Consider the following 20,325-nt stretch of genomic DNA (forward strand, 5'->3'; position numbering starts at 1 on the left):
CCGGCTCGACCCCCGCCAGGAGCGTTGTCACCGCCGGCCAACGCCAACGCCGGCGAAGAAACGTCCTTGTCCGAACGCGGCGCCGTAACCCGGCGCCGGCCGCCACGTGGAAGGCGGACGAAGACGGGACGAGGCCGGCTCCCGCCGGCAGGGAGGGGGTTGCGTTAAACGCACCCTATTTCGGGTGGGTTTTAAGGGAGAAAAGAGGTTTTTTGCCCCGTGGAGGGAGAGAAGGGGGGGGCGGAGAGCGTCCGGCGCTCGCCTCGGCGGCCAACCCGGCCCAAAGCCAACGCGGCACCGAGGAGCCACGCGTGGCCAGCAGCTCCTCTTCACCCCTTTCGGCCCCAAAACTCTAAAAAAATCCGTGATTTTCCGCACCCAAAAAATGGGCGGGAGGGGGGGGTCGTCCCCCCCACCACCACCCCCACCCCGGCCCGGGGCGCGACGCTGCTGGGACGCTGGCGGAGCCGCTTCTCCTCGCTCCCGGGGCCTTGAGTTTTCCCAGCTCTCCCCCGTCTCCCCGTGAGGATTTATCCACGCCCCCCTCCCCCCCGCCCCCCCCAAAAAAAAAAAGAAAAAAAAAAAAATGAAAGCGGGGAATTCCGGAGCGGACTGATTTAATTAAAGCCGTTTAAATCATTAAAGCGAATCTGGAGCTAAATCAACAGAGCGAGAAACGAAACGGCCGATTAATTCCGACGGGGGTTGGCGTTTGATGGCTTTAACCCTTCCCTCGCAGGAGGGTCTGTTCTCGGGGAGCGGGTGGGTGGAGATGTCCCCGAGGACAACCGTGTGTCCCCCCCCAAAGTGTGCCCTGGGGGGGGGGGGGAGGGTCTCAGACCCCAGGCCTGGAACCGGTGGCTTTGCTGCAGGACATCCCGGACCCAGGCCACCGAATCCAGGAGAGCTGCAGGACATCCCAGACCCAAACCATTGAATCCAGGAGAGCTGCAGGACATTCTGGATACAAACCATCAGATCCAGGAGAGCTGAAGAACATCCCAGACCCAAACCATCGAATCTAGGAGAGCTGAAAAACATCCCGGATCCAAACCATCGGATCCAGGAGAGCTGCAGGACATCCCGGACCCAAACCATTGAATCCAGGAGAGCTGCAGGACATCCCAGACCCAAACCATTGGATCCAGGAGAGCTGCAGGACATCCTGGACCCAAACCACCAAATCCAGGAGAGCTGCAGGACATCCCGGACCCAAACCATTGAATCCAGGAGAGCTGCAGGACATTCTGGATCCAAACCATCAGATCCAGGAGAGCTGTAGGACATCCCAGACCCAAACCATCGAATTTAGGAGAGCTGAAAAACATCCCGGATCCAAACCATCGGATCCAGGAGAGCTGTAGGACATCCCAGATCCAAACCATTGAATCCAGGAGAGCTGCAGGACATCCTGGAACCAAACCATCAGATCCAGGAGAGCTGTAGGACATCCCAGACCCAAACCATGAATCCAGGAGAGCTGCAGGACATTCTGGATCCAAACCACCGAATCCAGGAGAGCTGCAGGACATCCCAGACCCAAACCATTGAATCCAGGAGAGCTGCAGGACATTCTGGATCCAAACCATCAGATCCAGGAGAGCTGTAGGACATCCTGGACCCAAACCATCGAATCTAGGAGAGCTGAAGAACATCCCGGACCCAAACCATCAGATCCAGGAGAGCTGCAGGACATCCCAGATCCAAACCATTGGATCCAGGAGAGCTGCAGGACATCCTGGAACCAAACCATCAGATCCAGGAGAGCTGCAGGACATCCCGGACCCAAACCATGAATCCAGGAGAGCTGCAGGACATTCCAGACCCAAACCATTGAATCCAGGAGAGCTGCAGGACATCCCCGACCCAAACCATCGGATCCAGGAGAGCTGCAGGACATCCCAGACCCAAACCATTGAATCCAGGAGAGCTGCAGGACATTCTGGATCCAAACCATCAGATCCAGGAGAGCTGTAGGACATCCCGGACCCAAACCATCGAATCTAGGAGAGCTGAAGAACATCCCGGACCCAAACCACCAAATCCAGGAGAGCTGCAGGACATCCCGGGCCCAAACCATTGAATCCAGGAGAGTTGCAGGACATTCTGGATCCAAACCATCAGATCCAGGAGAGCTGCAGGACATCCCGGACCCAAACTAGCAAATCCAGGAGAGCTGCAGGACATTCTGGATCCAAATCATCAAATCCAGGAGAGCTGCAGGACATCCCGGACCCAAACCATGAATCCGGGAGAGCTGCAGGACATTCTGGATCCAAACCACTGAATCCAGGAGAGCTGCAGGACATCCTTGACCCAAACCATCGGATCCAGGAGAGCTGCAGGACATCCTTGACCCAGACCATGAGGCCAGGTCCTGCTCGTTTCCGCGTGCAGCTCTTCCATCCTCCGCTGCTCTTAGCCTGAGGAGCAAGAGCAAAGCTGCTCCGGTCTCCCTCTCCTGGAAAACCGGGAGATTTCCCGCTGCCCGGAAGGTTTGGGCTGATCTCCGCTCATCAATCACGCTCTGCCCTTGGTCACCCGACCCCGGAGAGCTCTTCTTGGTGGCTTCCAGCTCGTCCCTTTGCGCCGCCCAAGGGGAACATCCCGTTACTCGTTGCCACCGGGTGAACTCAGCGGCCCCCAAATAGCACGGCGAGTCAGGGTTAACGAGCGCACGCGGGCGCGCTCGTCAACGAGCTCGTTCGTTACGTCGCGGTCGGCCGGCTCGAGCCTTGGGATGATCCCGGAGTTCAAAACAAGCTGCTCCCTGCCCATAAAAAGCAAAGAGCTTTTGGCGTGGAATCATCGGGGCCGGAGGGACCTGGCAGCCTCCTGGCGGGACGTGCCGTTGCAGAGGGGAGGTGGCATCTGAGGCGCCAACCCCAGAAACGTGGCCCTGGTGCCCTCAAGGGTTTCGTGAAGCTCCGCCGCTCTGCGACCCGGCTCCTCTGGCCTCCTGGTCCCTATGGGGGACACGCTCTTGCTCCCCGAAACCTGTCCCCGATTTATTTTTTTAGGAACGCCGTGCCGCACGACGTCCTTGTCTCCGAGTTGGAGAGACGCGGATCCGACGGGTGGCCAACTCGATGGAGAAGGAACTGGCCGGGTGGTCGCGGTCAGAGAGTTGTGGTCAACGGCTCGGTGTCCCAGTGGTGACCAGTGACGAGTGGCGTCCCTCTGGGGTCGGTACTGGGACCGGACGTCTTTGTGGGTGACGGTGGGACCGAGGGCACCCTCGGCCAGTTTGCGGGTGACACCAAGCTGAGTGGCGCGGTGACACGGCAGAGGGACGGGACGCCATCCAGAGGGACCCGGACAGGCTGGAGAAGCCTCATGTGAACCTCATGAGGTTCAACCAGGCCAAGGGCAGGGTCCTGCCCCGGGGTGGGGATGGAGGGATGGAAAGCGGCACGGGAGAGACGTGGACCTGTTGGAGCGGGGCCAGAGGAGGTCACCAAGATGATCCCAGGGGTTGGAGAACCTGGGGCTGCCCCATCCCTGGAGATGCCCAAGGCCGGGTTGGACGGGGCTTGGAACAACCTGGGCTGGTGGGAGGTGTCCACCGGAGGAGCTCAAGGACCCTCCGTTGCATGGGGACATCCTTCCTGATGGAAAGCCAAGTCTTCCAGGCGGGGGAGAAGGACACCACCGCGCTAGAGACGGCGTCCAAGAGGTAAAATTGGAATTTAATGGGTCGATTAAAATCGGGATTTAACAAAAACCGAACCAGGCGCCGGCCGGGATGGCAACAAGGAGGCCCACCGTGTCCCGCGTGCCGCTGAGGACCATCAGCGGAGGTTGGAGGAGGCTGTGGAACGTCACCACCACGGAGGGCTTCAAAACACCATCAACCGGCGCCTGGAGAGGAAGGGGGATTTGGGTAAAAATGCTTGTTTTTAGTGAATATTTACCACCCTGAGGTGTGGGGTGGGGGGGGGACCCCCTGAGGAGCAGGGATGTCCCCACGCCTCCGAGAGCCACCAGGAAGGGGGGGGGGGAGATGCAGAACTTGTGGGGGGGGGAGACGTTGGCGATAGCCAAAAACGTGAAATTTCTCCTCGCCCCAACGGAGGCGTTTGGAGGCGGAAACACCCGGAAGGAGGGTCGCCAGCGCATCTCCTCGCCTTTTTTGTCACCCCCCTGGACGGGGCCCGGCGGTGGCGGGAGAGTTCCTGGGGGGGGGGTCGTTTTTGGGGCGTAACCACCGTTTTGGGGAGAGCCAAGCTCCCAAACGCCCCCGTTTCTCACGCCCCCCCCACCCCCCCACCCCGGCAAGTGTTTCTGCCCTTGGGGCTCGCGTTTCTTCTGCCGAACAAGCCCGGCTTCTTCGGGGTCCCCTTCGCTGTGACCTCATGCGTGGTGACCCCCAAAAAACTGATTTTTTTTTTTTTTTTTTCTTCTTTTTTCCCCACGTTTTCGTCTTCGTGAGGACGGGCGGCGGAGAGCGGCGCCGGGGCCGGGGACACGGGTGACAGCTTGGGCGGCCCAGCATGCTTGGTGAGGAGCAGATAAAAATAATTTCCGTTTTTTTTTTGTTTTTTTTTTTTTTTTTTTTTTTTTTTAAAAAAAACCCCTAAATTTGCAAGTTAAATATAAGCCAGTTTCCCCCCTCGCCCTCCCACGCGGGAGCCCGGGGAGGCCACGCCCCCTTTCCCCGCCCATCGCTTAAGGCCACGCCCCTTACCCCAGCCCACCGCCCAAGCCACGCCCCCCACCCATCGCTCAAGGCCACGCCCCCTTTCCCCGCCCACCAATCGCCGCCCCGCCCATCGCTCTTCACCCCGCCCCTTTCCCCGCCCACCGCTTTTCGCCCCCCGCCCCTTTCCCCGCCCATCCCTCAAGACCACGCCTCCTCCCCGCCGCCCGCCAATGGTCGTCCCGCCCAGCGCTCAAGGCCACGCCCATTTCCCCGCCCACCGCTCTTCGCTCCCGCCCCTATCCCCGCCCCCTCATCCCTACCCCGCCCCTCGCCCCCCCCCCCCGCCGCGTTGCCAGGCAACGTGCCGCAGTGAGGGGAGGGGGGAGTGGGAGGGGGGCGTGGTCTCCCTTAAAGGGGCCGCGCGGGTGAAGGGAAGGTGGGGACACGAGTGGGGACACGGGTGGGGACACGGGCCACACCCCGGTCAGGGCGTGGCCGGAGGGTGGGGCGTGGCCGGCCACTCCCTGCGGAAGCGCCGGGCGGCGGCGGCGGCGGCGGCCGCGGAGCGTGGGTGTGAGTCGCGGTGCCGGGTCTCCGGGGTCCCCCGTGGGAGGTTGCGGGGGGGTGTTCGCGGGGGGGGTGTCCCCGTGGGATTTGGTCCCCCGTGGGGGTGGGTCCCCCGTGGGGGTGGGTGCCGTGGGGGGGGTCCCCGTGGGGGTGGGTGCTCCCCCGTGGGTGGGCGCCCGTGGGCATCCCCCGAGTGGGTGGCAGGAGCCCCCACGCGGGGGGAGGGGGGGGCCGTGGCCTTCACCCCACAGGGTCCCCCCCGACCCCACAGGGACCCTCACGTGTCCCTCGTGTCCCGGCTGTCCCCCCGTGTCGCCCCCCCCCCCCCCCCGGCCGTCTGTCGCCCCCCCGCCTCCGTGTGTCCCCCACCCGTGTCCCCCTGAGTGTCTCCATGTGTCCCTCCGTGTCCCCCCCCGCGGTGTCCCGTGTCCCCCCCCGTGTCTCACCTGTGCCCCCCCCCCGTGTCTCAGCCGTCCCCGCCGTGTCCCCCCCCGTCCCCTGTGTCCCCGAGTGTCCCCATGTGTCCCTCCGTGTCCCCCCTCCGTGTCCCGTGTCCCCCCCACGTCTCAACTGTCCCCCCCGCCCCCTCCCCGCGTCCCCCTCCGTGTCCCCCCCCGTATCTCACCTGTCCCCCCCCGTCCCCCTGCCGTGTCCCCCCCCGTCCCCTGTGTCCCCATTCCGTGTCCCCCCCCGTGTCTCACCTGTCCCCTCCCGTGTCCCCCCCCCGTGTCCCCACTCCGTGTCCCGTGTCCCCCCCCGTCCCCCCCCCCGTCCCCTGTGTCCCCACTCCGTGTCCCCCCCCGTATCTCACCTGTCCCCCCCCGTCCCCCTGCCGTGTCCCCCCCCGTCCCCTGTGTCCCCCTGAGTGTCCCCATGTGTCCCCCCGTGTCCCGTGTCCCCCCGTGTCTCACCTGTCCCCCCCCGTGTCCCCCCCCCCCGTGTCTCAGCTGTCCCCCCCCGTCCCCCTCCCGTGTCCCCCCCCGTCCCCTGTGTCCCCACTCCGTGTCCCCCCCCGTGTCTCGCCTGTCCCCCCCCCGTGTCCCCCCCCGTGTCTCACCTGTCCCCCCCGTCCCCCTCCCGTGTCCCCCCCCCCCCGTGTCCCCACTCCGTGTCCCGTGTGTCCCCCCGTGTCCCCCCCCGTCCCCTGTGTCCCCCCGAGTGTCCCCTCTCCGCGTCCCGTGTCCCCCCGTGTGTCCCCCCCGTGTCTCAGCTTTCCCCCCCCGCGCCCCCTCCCCGTGTCCCTCGTGTGTCCCCCCCCGCCCCGTGCCCCGTGTCCCCCCCCGTGTCTCAGCTGTCCCCCTCCGTCCCCACCCCCCCACCCCACCCCCCCCGGTCCCCACCCACCCCCCCCCCGGTCCCAGTTTTGTTTCCCCGAAGCAGCCGCAGCTTCTGCTTTCGGGGGGGGGGGGCGGGGTGACGCCCCCGCACCCACGGGGTGTGTGTGTGTGTGGGGCTGGGCCCCCCCCCACAACGGCCACCCGGGACGGGCAGGGACCGTCCCGGCCCCGGGGAACACACGCGGTTCCTGTTTCGGGGCTGGGGGGGGGGGGGGGGGGGCACTTGTGTCATGAGCTGGGGGGTGGGGGGGGGGCTCAGCCCCTTTGCAGCCGCACACACGTGTCATGAGCTGGCGAGTTCTCAGCGCCCCCCCCCCTTCACACAAGTGTCATGAGCTTGGGCGGGGGGGGGGGGGGGGGGCTCAGCCCCTCACACACATGTCACGAGTTGGCCGGGTCTCAGCCCCCTTCACACACAGGTGTCACGAGCTGGGGGGGGTTGTGTGTGGGGGGGGGGGGTCTCAGCCCCTTTGCAGCCACACAGGTGTCACGAGCTGGCCGGGCCTCAGCCCCCCCTTCACACACGTGTCGTGAGTTGGGCAGGTCTCAGCCCCCTCCACACACGTGTCACGAGCTGCCCAGGCCTCAGCCCCCTTCACATCACGTGTCACGAGCTGCCCAGGTCTCAGCCCCCTTTACTCACACGCGTCACGAGCTGCCCAGGCCTCAGCCCCTTCACGCACGGGTGTCACGAGTTGGGCAGGTCTCAGCCCCCTCACGCGCGCGTCACGAGCTGGCCGGGCCTCAGCCCCACCTGTGGCTGGCGGGTCCCCCGGTGCCACCAGCCTTCCTGTCCTGTCGTTCCCCCCCCCACCCCCCCCCCCCACCCCCCAACAGGTCCCGCCATGAACCCCCCGCCCCGCCGGGTGCGGCTGAAGCCCTGGCTGGTGGCCCAGGTCAGTAGCCAGCGCTACCCGGGGCTGCAGTGGCTGGACCCCGAGCGACGCCGCTTCGCCATCCCCTGGCACCACGCCACCCGCCACCCCCCCGGGCCCCAGGACCACGACACCATCTTCAAGGTGACGCGGTGGGGGGGGACGGGGGGACGGGGTCGGGACACACACGGTGATGGAGGGACAAGGGGATGTGGGACAGGGGTGGAGGGGGGACACGGGGGACACGGGATGGGGGTGATGGGGGGACATGGGGACACGGGGACATGGGATGGGGGTGACAAGGGGACACGGGATGGGGTGATGGGGGGACATGGGGACATGGGGACACAGGGACATGGGATGGGGTGACAAGGGGACATGGGATGGGGTGATGGGGGGACATGGGGACATGGGGACACAGGGACATGGGATGGGGTGACAAGGGGACACGGGATGGGGTGATGGGGGGACATGGGGACATGGGGACACAGGGACATGGGATGGGGTGACAAGGGGACACGGGATGGGGTGATGGGGGGACGTGGGGACACGGGGACATGGGACGGGGTGACAAGGGGACACGGGATGGGGATGATGGGGGGACGGGGGTGACAAGGGGACACGGGATGGGGTGATGGGGGGACGTGGGGACACGGGGACATGGGACGGGGGTGACAAGGGGACACGGGATGGGGTGATGGGGGGACATGGGGACACGGGGACATGGGACAGGGTGACAAGGGGACACGGGGACATGGCATGGGGGTGACAGGGTGATGGGGGGACAAGGGGGACACGGGATGGGGTGATATGGAGACATGGGGACATGGGGACACGGGATAGGAGTGACAAGGGTGGTGAGGTGACAAAGGGGACACGAGATGGGGGTGATGGGGGGACACGGGATAGGGGTGATGAGGTGACAAGGGGGACACGGGATGGGGGTGACAGGGGTGCTGGGGTGACAAGGGGGACATGGGACGGGGACGATGGGGTGATGGGGTGACGAGGGGGACTTAGGATTGGTGCTGGGGTGACAATGGGGACCCGGGGTGGGTGTCAGGGTGACAGTGGGGACCCGGGGTGGGTGTTGGGTGACAGTGGGGACGTGGGATGGAGGTGCTGGGGTGACACGGGTGACAATGGGGAGCCAGGGCAGGGCGTCGGGGTGACAAGGGGGACATGGGACGGGGATGATGGGGTGAAGGGGTGACAATGGGGACCCGGGGTGGGTGTCAGGGTGACAGTGGGGACCCGGGTGGGTGCTGGGGTGACAGTGGGGACATGGGATGGGGGTGCTGGGGTGACACGGGGACCCGGGGCGGGTGTTGGGGTGACAACGGGGACCCTGGGTGGGGGTGATGGAAGTGCTGGGGTGACAATGGGGAGTCAGGTCAGGTGCCAGGATGACAAGGGGGACACGGGACAGGGATGATGGGGTGACAACGGGGACCTGGTGTGGGTGCCAGGGTGACAATGGGGACATGGAGGTGGCAGGGGTGCTGAGGTGACAAGGGGGACATGGGATTGGTGCTGGGGTGACGTGGAGACCTGGGCTGGGTGCCGGGGTGACAATGGGGACCCAGGGTGGGCGCGAGGGTGACAGTGGGGACATGGGATGGGGGTGGCAGGGGTGCTGGGGTGACAATGGGGAGCCAGGGCAGGGCGTCGGGGTGACAAGGGGGACATGGGATAGGGATGATGGGGTGAAGGGGTGACAATGGGGACCCAGGGTGGGTGTCAGGGTGACAGTGGGGACCCGGGTGGGTGCTGGGGTGACAGTGGGGACATGGGATGGGGGTGCCGGGGTGACACGGGGACCCAGGGCGGGTGTTGGGGTGACAATGGGGACCTGGGACAGGGGTGATGGAAGTGCTGGGGTGACAGTGGGGGACAGGGACGATGGGGTCGCCGGGGTGACGGGGGGGTCCCCGGTTGGGGTGTCGGGGTGCCGGGGGGGTCCCCGGTTGGGGTGCCGGGGTGACGCGGGTGTGGGGTGCGGCAGGCGTGGGCGCAGGAGACGGGGAAGTTCACGGCGGGGGTGGACGAGCCGGACCCCGCCAAGTGGAAGGCCAACCTGCGCTGCGCCCTCAACAAGAGCCGGGAGTTCCGCCTGCTCTTCGACGGCACCAAGGCCACCCCCCTCCAGCCCTACAAGGTCTACGAGCTCTGCCAGGGCCCCGCCGGGGGCGCAGGTAACACCCCCCGCCCACCACCACCACCGGCACCACCACCCACGGCCAGGGGGGACGGGACGGGACGGGATTTGGGGAGCTTCGGGGAACCCATGAGGGTCCAACACCCCGGGAGAACCCAGCACCCCTCAGAGCTTCAGTGTCCTACAAGGTCCCAGCACCCCATGAGGTCCCAGCACCCCAGGAGGTCCCAGCCCCCCATGAGTCTCCAGAAACCCAGGAGGTCCCAGCACCCCACGAGGTCCCAGCACCCCATGAGTCTCCAGAAACCCAGGAGGTCCCAACACACCATGAAGCTCCAGCACCCCAGGAGGTCCCAGCACCCCAGGAGGTCCCAACACCCCATGAGTCTCCAGAACCCCAGGAGGTCCCAGCAGCCCATGAGTCTCCAGAAACCCAGGAGGTCCCAGAACACCAGGAGGTCCCAGCCCCCCATGAGTCTCCAGAAACCCAGGAGGTCCCAGCACCCCAGGAGGTCCCAGCACCCCATGAGTCTCCAGAACCCCAGGAGGTCCCAGAACCCCATGAGGTCCCAGCCCCTCATGAGTCTCCAGAAACCCAGGAGGTCCCAACAACCCATGAAGCTCCAGCACCCCAGGAGGTCCCAGCACCCCATGAGTCTCCAGAAACCCAGGAGCTCCCAGCACCCCATGAATCTCCAGAACCCCAGGAGGTCCCAGCACCCCACAAGGACCCAGCACCCCATGGAGCTTCATCACCCCATGAAGCTCCAGCACCCCGTGAGGTCCCACCACCTCAATGAGGTCCCAGCACCCCAAGGAGCTTCATCACCCCATGAGGCTCCAGAACCCCATGAAGCTCCAGCACCCCATGAGGTCCCACCACCTCAATGAGGTCCCAGCACCCTGTGAAGCTCCAGCACCCCATGAGGTCCCAGGTCCCCCCCCGCCCGCCCCCCAGCCCGTCTCTCCCTTGCAGATGGGGTGGCCGAGGACGACTACGACTGCGGTGGGGAGGAGGACGTCAGCCAGGTACCTGGAGGCGGGTGGGGGGGGTGTCAGGGTGTTGGGACCCCCAAACCGGGGACACCGTAGTGTCCTGGGGGGGGCGTGTGGGGGGGTGTCCCTACACCCCAACCCCGTGACCGCTGCTCTTCTCCCCACAGCTCCAGAAGATGACGTCGCTGAGCATCGACGGTGAGTGGGGGGGTGTTGAGTTGAGGGGGGGGGGGGGCACCCATCCGGCAATTTTTGGGGGGGGGAGGGGGGCGGTTGGGGGCCGTGGCCACCCTCCGACCCCACGCTGTGCCCCAGACACCCGGCACGGGGGGGACCTGCTGCCCCCCTACCCCTGGTCCAAGGAGGAGCCCCCCTTCGGCAGCGCTTGCCCCCCGGGGCCCTTCGCGCCGCCCCCCCCGACGCTGCTCCCTGGGGAGGTGGGGGGCACCCACGGGACCCCTGAGCTGCCCCCCGCCGCCATCGCTGAGACGGGACCCCCCCTGGGCACCCTGGGGGCCCCGGCCACCTGCCCGCTGGCACCCATGGAGCACGTCATCCCCAACCTGCTCATCAGCCCCCACATGCTGCCGCGTGAGCACCAGGGGGGTGGGGGTGGGTGGGGGGTGGCCGTGGGGTGGCCAGATGGTGGTGGCCATGGGTGCGGGGTGGCCATGGGGTGGCTGGACGGGGTGTCCATGGTTGTGGGGTGGCCATGGGATGGTTGGGTGGTGGTGGCCATGGGTGTGTGGTGGCTGGATGGTGGTGGCCATGGGTGTGGGGTGGCCATGGGATGGTTGGGTGGTGGTAGCCATGGGTGTGGGGTGGCCATGGGGTGGCTGGACGGGGTGCCCATGGTTGTGAGGTGGCCATGGGATGGTTGGGTGGTGGTGGCCATGGGTGCGGGGTGGCCATGGGGTGGCTGGACGGGGTGTCCATGGTTGTGGGGTGGCCATGGGATGGTTGGGTGGTGGTGGCCATGGGTGTGGGGTGGCCATGGGGTGGCTGGACGGGGTGTCCATGGTTGTGGGGTGGCCATGGGATGGTTGGGTGATGGTGGCCATGGGTGTGTGGTGGCTGGATGGGGTGGCTGTGGGTGTGGGGTGGTCATGGGGTGGCTGGATGGTGGTGGCCATGGGTGTGTGGTGGCCGGACAGAAGTAGCCATAGGTGTGGGGTGGCCACTGGGTGGCTGGATGGTGGTGGCCATGGGTGTGGGGTGGCCGTGGGATGGTTGGAGGGTGGTGACTGTGGGTGTGTGGTGGCTGGATGGTGGTGGCCATGGGTGTGAGGTGGCTGTGGGGTGGCTGGACAGGGTGTCCATGGTTGTGGGGTGGCCATGGGATGGTTGGGTGGTGGTAGCCATGGGTGTGTGGTGGCTGGATGGTGGTGGCCATGGGCATGGGGTGGCCATGGGATGGTTGGATGGTGGTGGCCATGGGTGTGAGGTGGCCATGGGGTGGCTGGATGGGGTGGCTGTGGGTGTGGGGTGGCCATGGGGTGGCTGGATGGTGGTGGCCATGGGTGTGCGGTGGCTGGACAGAAGTAGCCATAGGTGTGGGGTGGCCACTGGGTGGCTGGATGGTGGTGGCCATGGGTGTGGGGTGGCCGTGGGATGGTTGGAGGGTGGTGCCCATGGTTGTGAGGTGGCCATGGGATGGTTGGGTGGTGGTGACTGTGGGTGTGTGGTGGCTGGATGGTGGTGGCCATGGGTGTGAGGTGGCCATGGGGTGGCTGGATGGGGTGTCCATGGTTGTGGGGTGGCCATGGGATGGTTGGGTGATGGTGGCCATGGGTGTGTGGTGGCTGGATGGTGGTGGCCATGGGCATGGGGTGGCCATGGGATGGTTGGGTGGGGGTGGCCATGGGTGTGTGGTGGCTGGATGGTGGTGGCCATGGGCATGGGGTGGCCATGGGATGGTTGGGTGGTGGTGGCCATGGGTGTGGGGTGGTCACGGAGTGGCTGGATGGTGGTGGCCATGGGCGTGGGGTGGCCGTGGGGTGGCCGGCCAGGAGTGGCCGTGGCATGGTCCCCGTCGGGCAGCTGACGTCCGCGTCCCTTTCATCAGTGACCGACCTGGAGATCAAGTTCCAGTACCGGGGCCGCCAGGTCTGTGTCCTCACCATCAGCAACCCCCACGGCTGCCGCCTCTTCCACAGCAGCCTGGAGCCCACGCAGGAGCAGGTGGAGCTCTTCGGGCCGCTGACGCTGGAGCAGGTCCGCTTCCCCGCCACCGACGCCATCCCCAACGAGAAGCAACGGTTCTACACCCACCAGCTGCTGGACGTGCTGGACCGAGGGCTCATCCTGGAGCTGCAGGGCCAGGACATCTACGCCATCCGCCTCTGCCAGTGCAAGGTCTTCTGGACGGGCCCCTGCGCCGCCCACCACGGCGGCCCCAACCCCATCGAGAGGGAGAAGAAGACCAAGCTCTTCAGCCTGGAGGGCTTTCTCAACGGTGAGAGGAGAACGGGGCGGGGGGTGGTTGACACCTGTGTGCCCCCTTGGGGACGTCGGATGGGATGGAGGGGTCAGGCGGCACGGGGGGGGACACCAGGTGGCACGTGGGGGCCTGATGGCACGGAGGAACCAAGCTGGGATGGGGGGGACACCAGCTGGCATGAAGGGACCAAGATGGGCTGATGGGATGCCAGCTGACACGTGGGGACCTGGTGGCATGGGGAGACCAAGATGGGATGGGGAGACACCAGGTGGCACGTGGGGACCTGGTGGCATGGGGAGACCAAGATGGGATGGGGAGACACCAGGTGGCACGTGGGGACCTGATGGCATGGGGGGAACCAAGCTGAAACGGGGGGGGACGAGCTCCCATGGGGGGACACCAGCTGGTACCTGGGGACCTGGTGGCGTGGGGGACCTTGTCACCACGGGGACCACCTGGCGTGGAGGGACCAAGCCGGGATGGGGGGGGACAAGTTTCCGTGGTGGGACACCAGCTGGCACACGGGGACCAAGATGGGACATCAGGTGGCACGTGAGGACCTGGTGGCATGGGGGACAAAGCTGGGCTGAGGGGATGCGGTGGGATGGGGGGACACCAGGCAGTACCCGGGGACCTGATGGCGTGGGGGGGACCAAGCTGGGATGGGGGGACGAGCTCCCATGGAGGGACACCAGCTGGTACCTGGGGACCTGGTGGCATGGGGGACCTCGTCACCACGGGGACCAGCCAGCATGGGGGGGCACCAAGCTGGCATGGGGGGACACCAGGTGGTACGTGGGTACCTGGTGGCATGGGGGACCAAGCTGGGAGGAGGGGACACCAGGTGGCACGCGGGGACCAAGGTGTGATGGGGGGGGACCAAGATGGGACGGGGGAACAAGCTGGGCTGAGGGGATGTGGTGGGATGGGGGGACACCAGGCAGCACACGGGGACCTGGTGGCATGGGGGGACCAGGCTGGGATGGGGGGGACGAGCTCCTATGGGGGGACACCAGCTGGCGCGTGGGGACCAAGGTGTGATGGGGGGACACCAAGTGGTACACGGGGACCTGGTGGCATGAGGTCCTGAGATGGGCCGGGGGGGACACCAGCCGGCCCTTGGGCTACCAGCTGGGCGGGGGGGAGGGGGGGACACGCCGGCCGGTGGCACAGGCTGGTGCGAGGTCCCGTCCCGCCCGTCCCCGCAGGCCTCATCCTGTTCCAGAAGGGGCAGACCACCACCCCCCCGCCCTTCGAGATCTTCTTCTGCTTCGGCGAGGAGTGGCCCGACCAGAAGCCCAAGGAGAAAAAGCTCATCACGGTGCAGGTGAGGGGACGGGGACAACCCGGGGCCGTCCCCCAGCTCGGGGACACGGGCGGGTTGTCCCCGCGCCGGTGACGCGCCAGGGGACTCTTGCAGGTGGTGCCGGTGGCGGCGCGGTTGCTGCTGGAGATGTTCTCGGGCGAGTTGTCCTGGTCGGCCGACAGCATCCCCCTGCAGATCTCCCACCCCGACCTCAAGGACAAGATGGTGGAGCAGTTCAAGGAGCTCCACCAGCTCTGGCAGAACCAGCAGCGCCTGCCCCAGCCCGGCCCCGCGCCCTGGTCCCTGCCCCACTGAGGGTGGGGGGACACGAGGGCCACCACCTTGGGCTGGTGGAGCTGGGACCATCCACCACCCATCCCAAGCTGGTGGAGCTGGGGCCACCCATCGCCATCCCTAGCTGGTGGAGCTGGGACCCCCCCAGCACCGTCCCCATCCTGGGCTGGTGGAGCTGGTGCCACCCATTGCCCATCCCAAGCTGGTGGAGCTGGGACCATCCACTGCCCATCCCAAGCTGGTGGAACTGGTGCCACCCATCGCCCATCCCCATCCCAAGCTGGTGGAGGTGGGGCTGCCCATCGCCCATCCCGGGCTGGTGGAACTGGGGCCACCCAACGCTGTCCCCATCCTGGGCTGGTGGAGCTGGGGCCACCCATTGCCCATCCCCATCCCAAGCTGGTGGAGCTGGGGCCACCCATCGCCCATCCCAAGCTGGTGGAGCTGGGACCCCCCCCAGCACCGTCCCCATCCTGGGCTGGTGGAGCTGGGGCCACCCATCGCCATCCCGGGCTGGTGGAACTGGGGCCACCCAACGCCGTCCCCATCCTGGGCTGGTGGAGCTGGGGCCACCCATTGCCCATCCCCATCCCAAGCTGGTGGAGCTGGGGCCACCCATCGCCATCCCAGGCTGGTGGAACTGGGGCCACCCAACACCGTCCCCATCTCAAGCTGGTGGAGCTGGGGCCACCCACCACCCATCCCAAGCTGGTGGAACTGGGACCCCCCCCGGCACCGTCCCCATCCTGGGCTGGTGGAACTGGGACCATCCACTGCCCATCCCAAGCTGGTGGAACTGGTGCCACCCATCGCCCATCCCCATCCCCAGCTGGTGGAGCTGGTGCCACCCATCCCCATCCTGGGCTGGTGGAACTGGGACCCCCCCGGCGCGGCCAAGCACCCACGGGTGCTCCAGGGGGAGGGGGAGGAGGAGCCCACACTCACCCACCCCACGGAGGCTCTGCCGGGGGCTGGGTGGGAGGAGAAGCCGGACCCCCCCCCCCCCGGAGCACCCAACAACGCCCCCCACCCCCCCCCACCCCATTTTTTGGGGAGAAACGGCAAGAAAACGGGACCAGGCTGGGCCCCCGCTGGGCCCCCCAGGAGCTCAGGGCACCCGAAGCCCCCGAGAAGAACCAGGTCGGGGACTTGGGGGGGGGGGGGGGGGGTGGGTTTAATTTATATTTTTTTTTGCAGGTTTTTTTTGGGTTTTTTTTTTTTTTTGGTTTTTTTATTGTTCTTGCGATGGCTCCGCACCCCCCGCTCCCCCCCCCCACCCAACGGAGGGACCCGCCTGCGCTCCGGCCCCCCGCTCCCGCGCCCCCGCTTCCCCCCCCAAAACCAAATAAAACCAAAAAAAACCCCAAAACAAACTAAAAGAGAAGAAAGAGGGAAAAAAAAAATAAAAATATAATATCTATAACGTCAGCACGCGCCTCCCCCCCCCCCCCCCGCGCCTTCTCGGGGAGGTGGCCACCGGGGGGGGGGACACGGTGGCCCCTCTGCCCTCTTGCAGCCCCATCTATTTAACGCCGCCCCCCCCCCCCCCCCAAACTTTCCCGAAATCGTTTTTTACCGTTTATTTCTTTATTTAAATTTTTTTTTTTTTTTTTTAATTTTTTTCCTTCGTGTTTTTTTCCCGCCCCCCCCCCCCCCCCCCCATCTCCGCGTCACAGAACGTTTTCGCCCTCCGCGTTTCGGCCGGGATGGGCGACACCGGTTTGGGGGGGGGGGGGGGTGGGGGGGGTGGGGGATGGGGGGGGGTGGTTTTGGGGCCGCGGGGTGGTTTTTGGGTGGCGTGCGGCTTTTTTTTTTTGTTGTGGGTTTTTTTTTTTTTTTTAATTTTTATTTTTTTATTTTTTCCGGGCGTCGTCGTTTGGGGTTGTTTTTTTTTTTGTTGGTTGGTTGGTGGGTTTTCCCCCCCTCCCCTCTTCCCCCCCCCCCGCCCCCCCCTTCCCCACCCGATCCCTCCCTCCCCCTCCCCTATAGTTGGTTTGGTTTCTTGATTCGGTAGCCGGCCACCGGGACCCCCCCCCCCACCCCCCCACGAGCCACCGGGACCCCGGAGCCACCCTCCCGGCGGGCGCCGGCGCTGGGGGCCGCGCTGGAGCGAGCGACCGCCCCTCGGCCACCCTCAATTTTCTTGATTGTGGGACACATTCTCGGTTCGCTTCGGTTCCTCCGATTAACGGACATTCCTGGCTGCGGGGGGGGGACACACAGGGGATGACAGAGGGGGGTCAACTCCGTCCCAGCCCCTGCCTCTCTCCCCACCCGTCCGTCACCCCGCGTGGGGCAGGGGGACGGTGTCCCGCTCCCAGCCCGGCTCTTACCTGGGAGACGCCGCGCCGGAGCTATCGGAAGAGGCGGGTGAAGTCCCTCAGGGCCCAGCAGACCTGCTTACATTCCTCGGCGCTGCAAGGCAAGGGGTGGGGGGGGGGGGACGGTAGGAAGGTGGGCGACACCACCAGGAGGTGACCACCACCAGGAGGACCCTCGGGAAGGTGTCCCGCGGCGGGGACCGGGAGCCAGGAGCTGGGCTGCGAGATGTCGGGGCGACCGTCGGGGGTGAAACGGGCTCGGAAGCCCACCCGGACTGTCCCCAGAGGGGACCCGCGTGCCACCGCGGGGGCGGCTGGACGGAAGGAGCCATCCCGCCCCGGGGACAAGCCCGGGGGGAGACTCGGGCTCCAGGACAGGGAGCGTTGGGGGGGTCGAGCCGTCGATGTCCCCAAAGGGGCCGGTGGCAGCGGGGGCGGAGGAGCCGCAGTGGCAGCCCCGGGCCGTGGGTGACTCGGCGGGACGAGGGGACGGAGGGCGGGATGGCGGAGGGCAGGAGAACCCGTTCGGTGGTGGCAGGGACACGGGAGGACGCGCCCTCCGGAGCCCGGCTGTCCCAACCCACGGGGACCGGCCGGGGTGACACACCCCGAGCGCGTTCCCGGCTGGAAGGTGACGTCCCGCCAGCAAGGAGACACTTGGAGGGTGGCGGTGGCCAAACCCTGGCGAGCAGCAGGTCGGGCAGAGCCTCGGAGGAGACCAGGGTGCGAAGAGGGAGACGCCGGCCCCCCGTCACCGCGGCCCCCCGTCCCGCTCACCTGGTGACCTGCTTGTGGAAGTCCGTCAGCTGTTTGTGTGTCACCTGGATGGCTCCTCCCGTCGTTTCCTTTGGTAAACCCTTCAGCGAGTTCTCCAGCCAGCGACAAAACGTCTGCGAGGCGAGCGGAGAACGGGGGAAAACTCAGGACGCGGGAGCCAAACCCAGGTGCCGGTTCTGGAATTCGGCTTCGGGGACAGGGGGATGGGGCCGAACCCCAACCCCGACCCCTCCCCGGGTCGCCCCGTCCCTCTCACCGGCCGGTCGATCTGCATGATCTCCCAGAGCACCTCGGCGACGTCGGGCAGGGTGTAGGGCGGGAGGCAGAAGCAGCACGTGTGAAGCAGCTGGTTGACGAGCTGCTGGCCCAGTTGGTTCATCACCTGGTTGATGAGCTCCTTCCGCACCTCGAAGTCCTCCTCGTGCTGCGGGAGGAAGGAGAAGGGGGTTGAGCAGCGCCTGGGAAGGGGGGACGCGCCGCTCCTCGCTCGGGTGGCCGGCCTGGCTACGGCAGGGGGACGGCGGTGACGAACGCCCACGAGGACGGTGTCCCCAATTCCTGCTCCGTCCCCCGCAGCGGCCCCTCCAGCTCCGGGGCACCAACAGCAGAAGGACACGGGCCAGAGGAGGCCCCGGAGATGCCGGGAGGGGCTGGAGATGCTGTGGCTGCCCCACCAAGGCCAGGTTGGACGGGGCTCAGAGCAACCCGAGCCAGCTGAAGACGTCCCGACCCACATCAGGGGGTTGGAACTGGGTGGTCTTGAAGGTCCCTTCCCACCCCAACCATTCCACGGATTCCAAGACCCCCGCCTGGGAACGACCCCGCGGGTCACTCACGTCGTTGGCCACCCCGGTGTGGATGAGATCGCGCAGGAACTTCATGACGCTGCAGTTGGCGTCCCGGTGATCCAGGGTGGTGGCGGCGATGGCCCACTGCAGGATGGGGATCATCACCTGGCTGCGGAGCAAGGTGACGGGGCTGCGCTGGATGAACCTGGGCAGAGGACAGACGTGAGCGGCGCTGGACTGGCTTCCCCCGGCAGCACCCTGCCCTGGCTCCCACCCACCCGCCGAGAGGGGACCCCGCCGGGGTGTCGCCGGGCAGCAGGAGAAGGTGACAGGAGAGCGTCGGTACCTGGCTGCTAGTCGGAAGAGGTCGTCCACGGTGTCCGGGTGGTTCTGAAGGCCGTTGGGCTGCTCCAGGAGTTGGAAGGTGGGTATGCATAGCGCCTGGGAGAAGGATCGGGACATCCATTAGCAATGAGCTATAATTAAACCTCGAGTGCCGTGTCCGGTTTTGGGCCCCTCGCTACAGGAAAGACCCCGAGGGGCTGGAGCGGATCCGGAGAAGGGCAACGGAGCTGGTGAGGGGTCTGGAGAACAAGGAGAAGGGTCTGGAGAACTTGTGAGGAGCGGCTGAGGGAGCTGGGGGTGTTCAGCCTGGAGAAGAGGAGGCTGAGGGGAGACCTTCTCGCTCTCTGCAGCTCCCTGAAAGGAGGGGGGAGCCAGGGGGGGTCGGGCTCTTCTCCCAAGGAACAGGCGGTGGGACAAGAGGAAACGGCCTCAAGTTGTGCCAGGGGAGGTTTAGGATGGATATTAGGAGAAACGTCTTCACAGAAAGGGTTGTCCGGCCTTGGAAGAGGCTGTCCAGGGCAGTGGTGGAGTCGCCGTCCCTGGAGGTACCTAAAAGCCGGGCAGGCGCGGTGCTGAGGGACACGGTTTGGTGGCGGTTTTGGCAGCGTCGGGTTAACGGTTGGACCGGAGGATCTCAAAGGTCTTTTCCAAGCCCGACGACTCCCTGGTTTGCTGATTGAGACCCGTGAGAACCGGCCCCCCCCGGCCCCGGGCGCTCACCTGCAGCATGTCGAGCAGTCCCTGCCGGCAGCCCTCCTCCATGCCGTACTCGTCCACCAAGATGCTGCCCAGGTAGAGGAAACAGGAGTGCTGGTGCGCCCGGTACACGCTCACCATCTGCGGGGAGACACGCGCCGCCTGGGACCCCCGGCAGCTCCCCCGTCCCCTCGGCCAGAGCCTCCCCCGTCCCCCCGGCGGGGCAGGGGACGCCCTGAAGGACTTGCTCGGCACCTGGCGCTCGGGAGCGTCTCCCTGCGGCGGCTGCCGGAGCCGAGGCAGCTTCCCCTCGCTTCCCGTCCTGCCGCAGCCCAGGGGAAGCACCGAGCAGAGCAGGGGACACCCAACGTCACCTCTTCAAGGGGTCACCCAACGTTACCTCTTCGCAGGGTCCAGGGGACACCTAATGTCACCTCTTTGAGGAGTCCAGGGGACACCCAATGTCACCTCTCGGAGGAGTGGCAGGGCGTGGAGTTTCACGCCCACCTTTCAAATTACGGCTATGACCCGTAGGGGCTCCCACAGCCATCCCGCCATCCATCGCCGACCATCCCGGCACCCATTGCCAACCATCCCAGCAGCCATCCCAGCATCCATTGCCAACCATCGCCAACCATCCCGGCACCCATCCCAGCATCCATTGCCAACCATCGCCAACCATCCCGGCACCCATCCCAGCATCCATTGCCAACCATCGCCAACCATCCCGGCACCCATCCCAGCATCCATCGCCAACCATCCCAGCACCCATCCCAGCATCCA

The 20,325-nt window shown here is 66.2% G+C and overlaps 2 protein-coding genes and 1 long non-coding RNA gene across 7 annotated transcripts in view; 1 reads left to right on the forward strand and 2 right to left on the reverse strand.

The window, feature by feature from the left end:
* Window positions 1–600: 600 nt before the first annotated feature.
* Window positions 601–2,673, reverse strand: LOC141738045 (uncharacterized). The gene is made up of 2 exons (XR_012585287.1): window positions 2,547–2,673; window positions 601–2,423 (listed from the first exon to the last, which is right to left on the reverse strand). It is a non-coding gene; the product is annotated as an uncharacterized LOC141738045 (long non-coding RNA).
* On the forward strand, window positions 2,418–16,083 carry IRF5 (interferon regulatory factor 5). Of its 4 annotated transcripts, none has more exons than XM_074573123.1 (10): window positions 2,418–3,883; window positions 4,433–4,500; window positions 7,384–7,565; window positions 9,427–9,616; window positions 10,556–10,608; window positions 10,743–10,773; window positions 10,891–11,166; window positions 12,641–13,030; window positions 14,224–14,342; window positions 14,436–14,787. In XM_074573123.1, the coding sequence occupies exons 2-10, from the start codon at window positions 4,494–4,496 to the stop codon at window positions 14,634–14,636; spliced, it is 1,449 nt and encodes a 482-aa protein (XP_074429224.1). In that variant the 5' UTR covers window positions 2,418–3,883; window positions 4,433–4,493; the 3' UTR covers window positions 14,637–14,787. The 4 variants fall into 4 exon arrangements, with proteins under 4 accessions (XP_074429224.1, XP_074429225.1, XP_074429223.1 ...); XM_074573124.1 differs by having other exon boundaries at window positions 2,418–3,676; XM_074573122.1 differs by lacking the exons at window positions 2,418–3,883; window positions 4,433–4,500 and adding an exon at window positions 4,521–5,215.
* A 545-nt stretch (window positions 16,084–16,628) lies between these two features.
* TNPO3 (transportin 3) overlaps window positions 16,629–20,325 on the reverse strand; it is a 41,198-nt gene continuing 37,501 nt past the window's right edge. Inside the window, exons 17-23 of one of the 2 annotated variants that reach the window (XM_074573119.1) lie at window positions 19,567–19,683; window positions 18,848–18,942; window positions 18,550–18,706; window positions 17,970–18,137; window positions 17,714–17,826; window positions 16,949–17,030; window positions 16,629–16,813 (exon numbers count right to left, since the gene is read on the reverse strand). In XM_074573119.1, the coding sequence (XP_074429220.1) occupies window positions 16,970–17,030; window positions 17,714–17,826; window positions 17,970–18,137; window positions 18,550–18,706; window positions 18,848–18,942; window positions 19,567–19,683 (711 nt within the window). In that variant the 3' untranslated portion in view covers window positions 16,629–16,813; window positions 16,949–16,969. Of the gene's footprint in view, window positions 16,818–16,948; window positions 17,031–17,713; window positions 17,827–17,969; window positions 18,138–18,549; window positions 18,707–18,847; window positions 18,943–19,566; window positions 19,684–20,325 lie in introns of both variants that reach the window. The other variant, XM_074573118.1, reaches the window with a different exon arrangement.

Source organism: Larus michahellis, chromosome 1 (genome assembly GCF_964199755.1).
Source record: "Larus michahellis chromosome 1, bLarMic1.1, whole genome shotgun sequence".
In the NCBI taxonomy this organism is placed as follows: Eukaryota; Metazoa; Chordata; class Aves; order Charadriiformes; family Laridae; genus Larus; species Larus michahellis.

Excerpts from the sequence above, each read along its gene's own strand:
- IRF5 (XM_074573120.1), top strand. The coding sequence starts at position 12,489 with ATGGTTGGGTGGTGGTGGCCATGGGTGTGGGGTGGTCACGGAGTGGCT. Across the intron at positions 13,031-14,223 it reads CCTGGAGGGCTTTCTCAACG|GCCTCATCCTGTTCCAGAAG; the intron begins GTGAGAGGAGAA and ends CCGTCCCCGCAG. Across the intron at positions 14,343-14,435 it reads AAAAGCTCATCACGGTGCAG|GTGGTGCCGGTGGCGGCGCG; the intron begins GTGAGGGGACGG and ends GGACTCTTGCAG.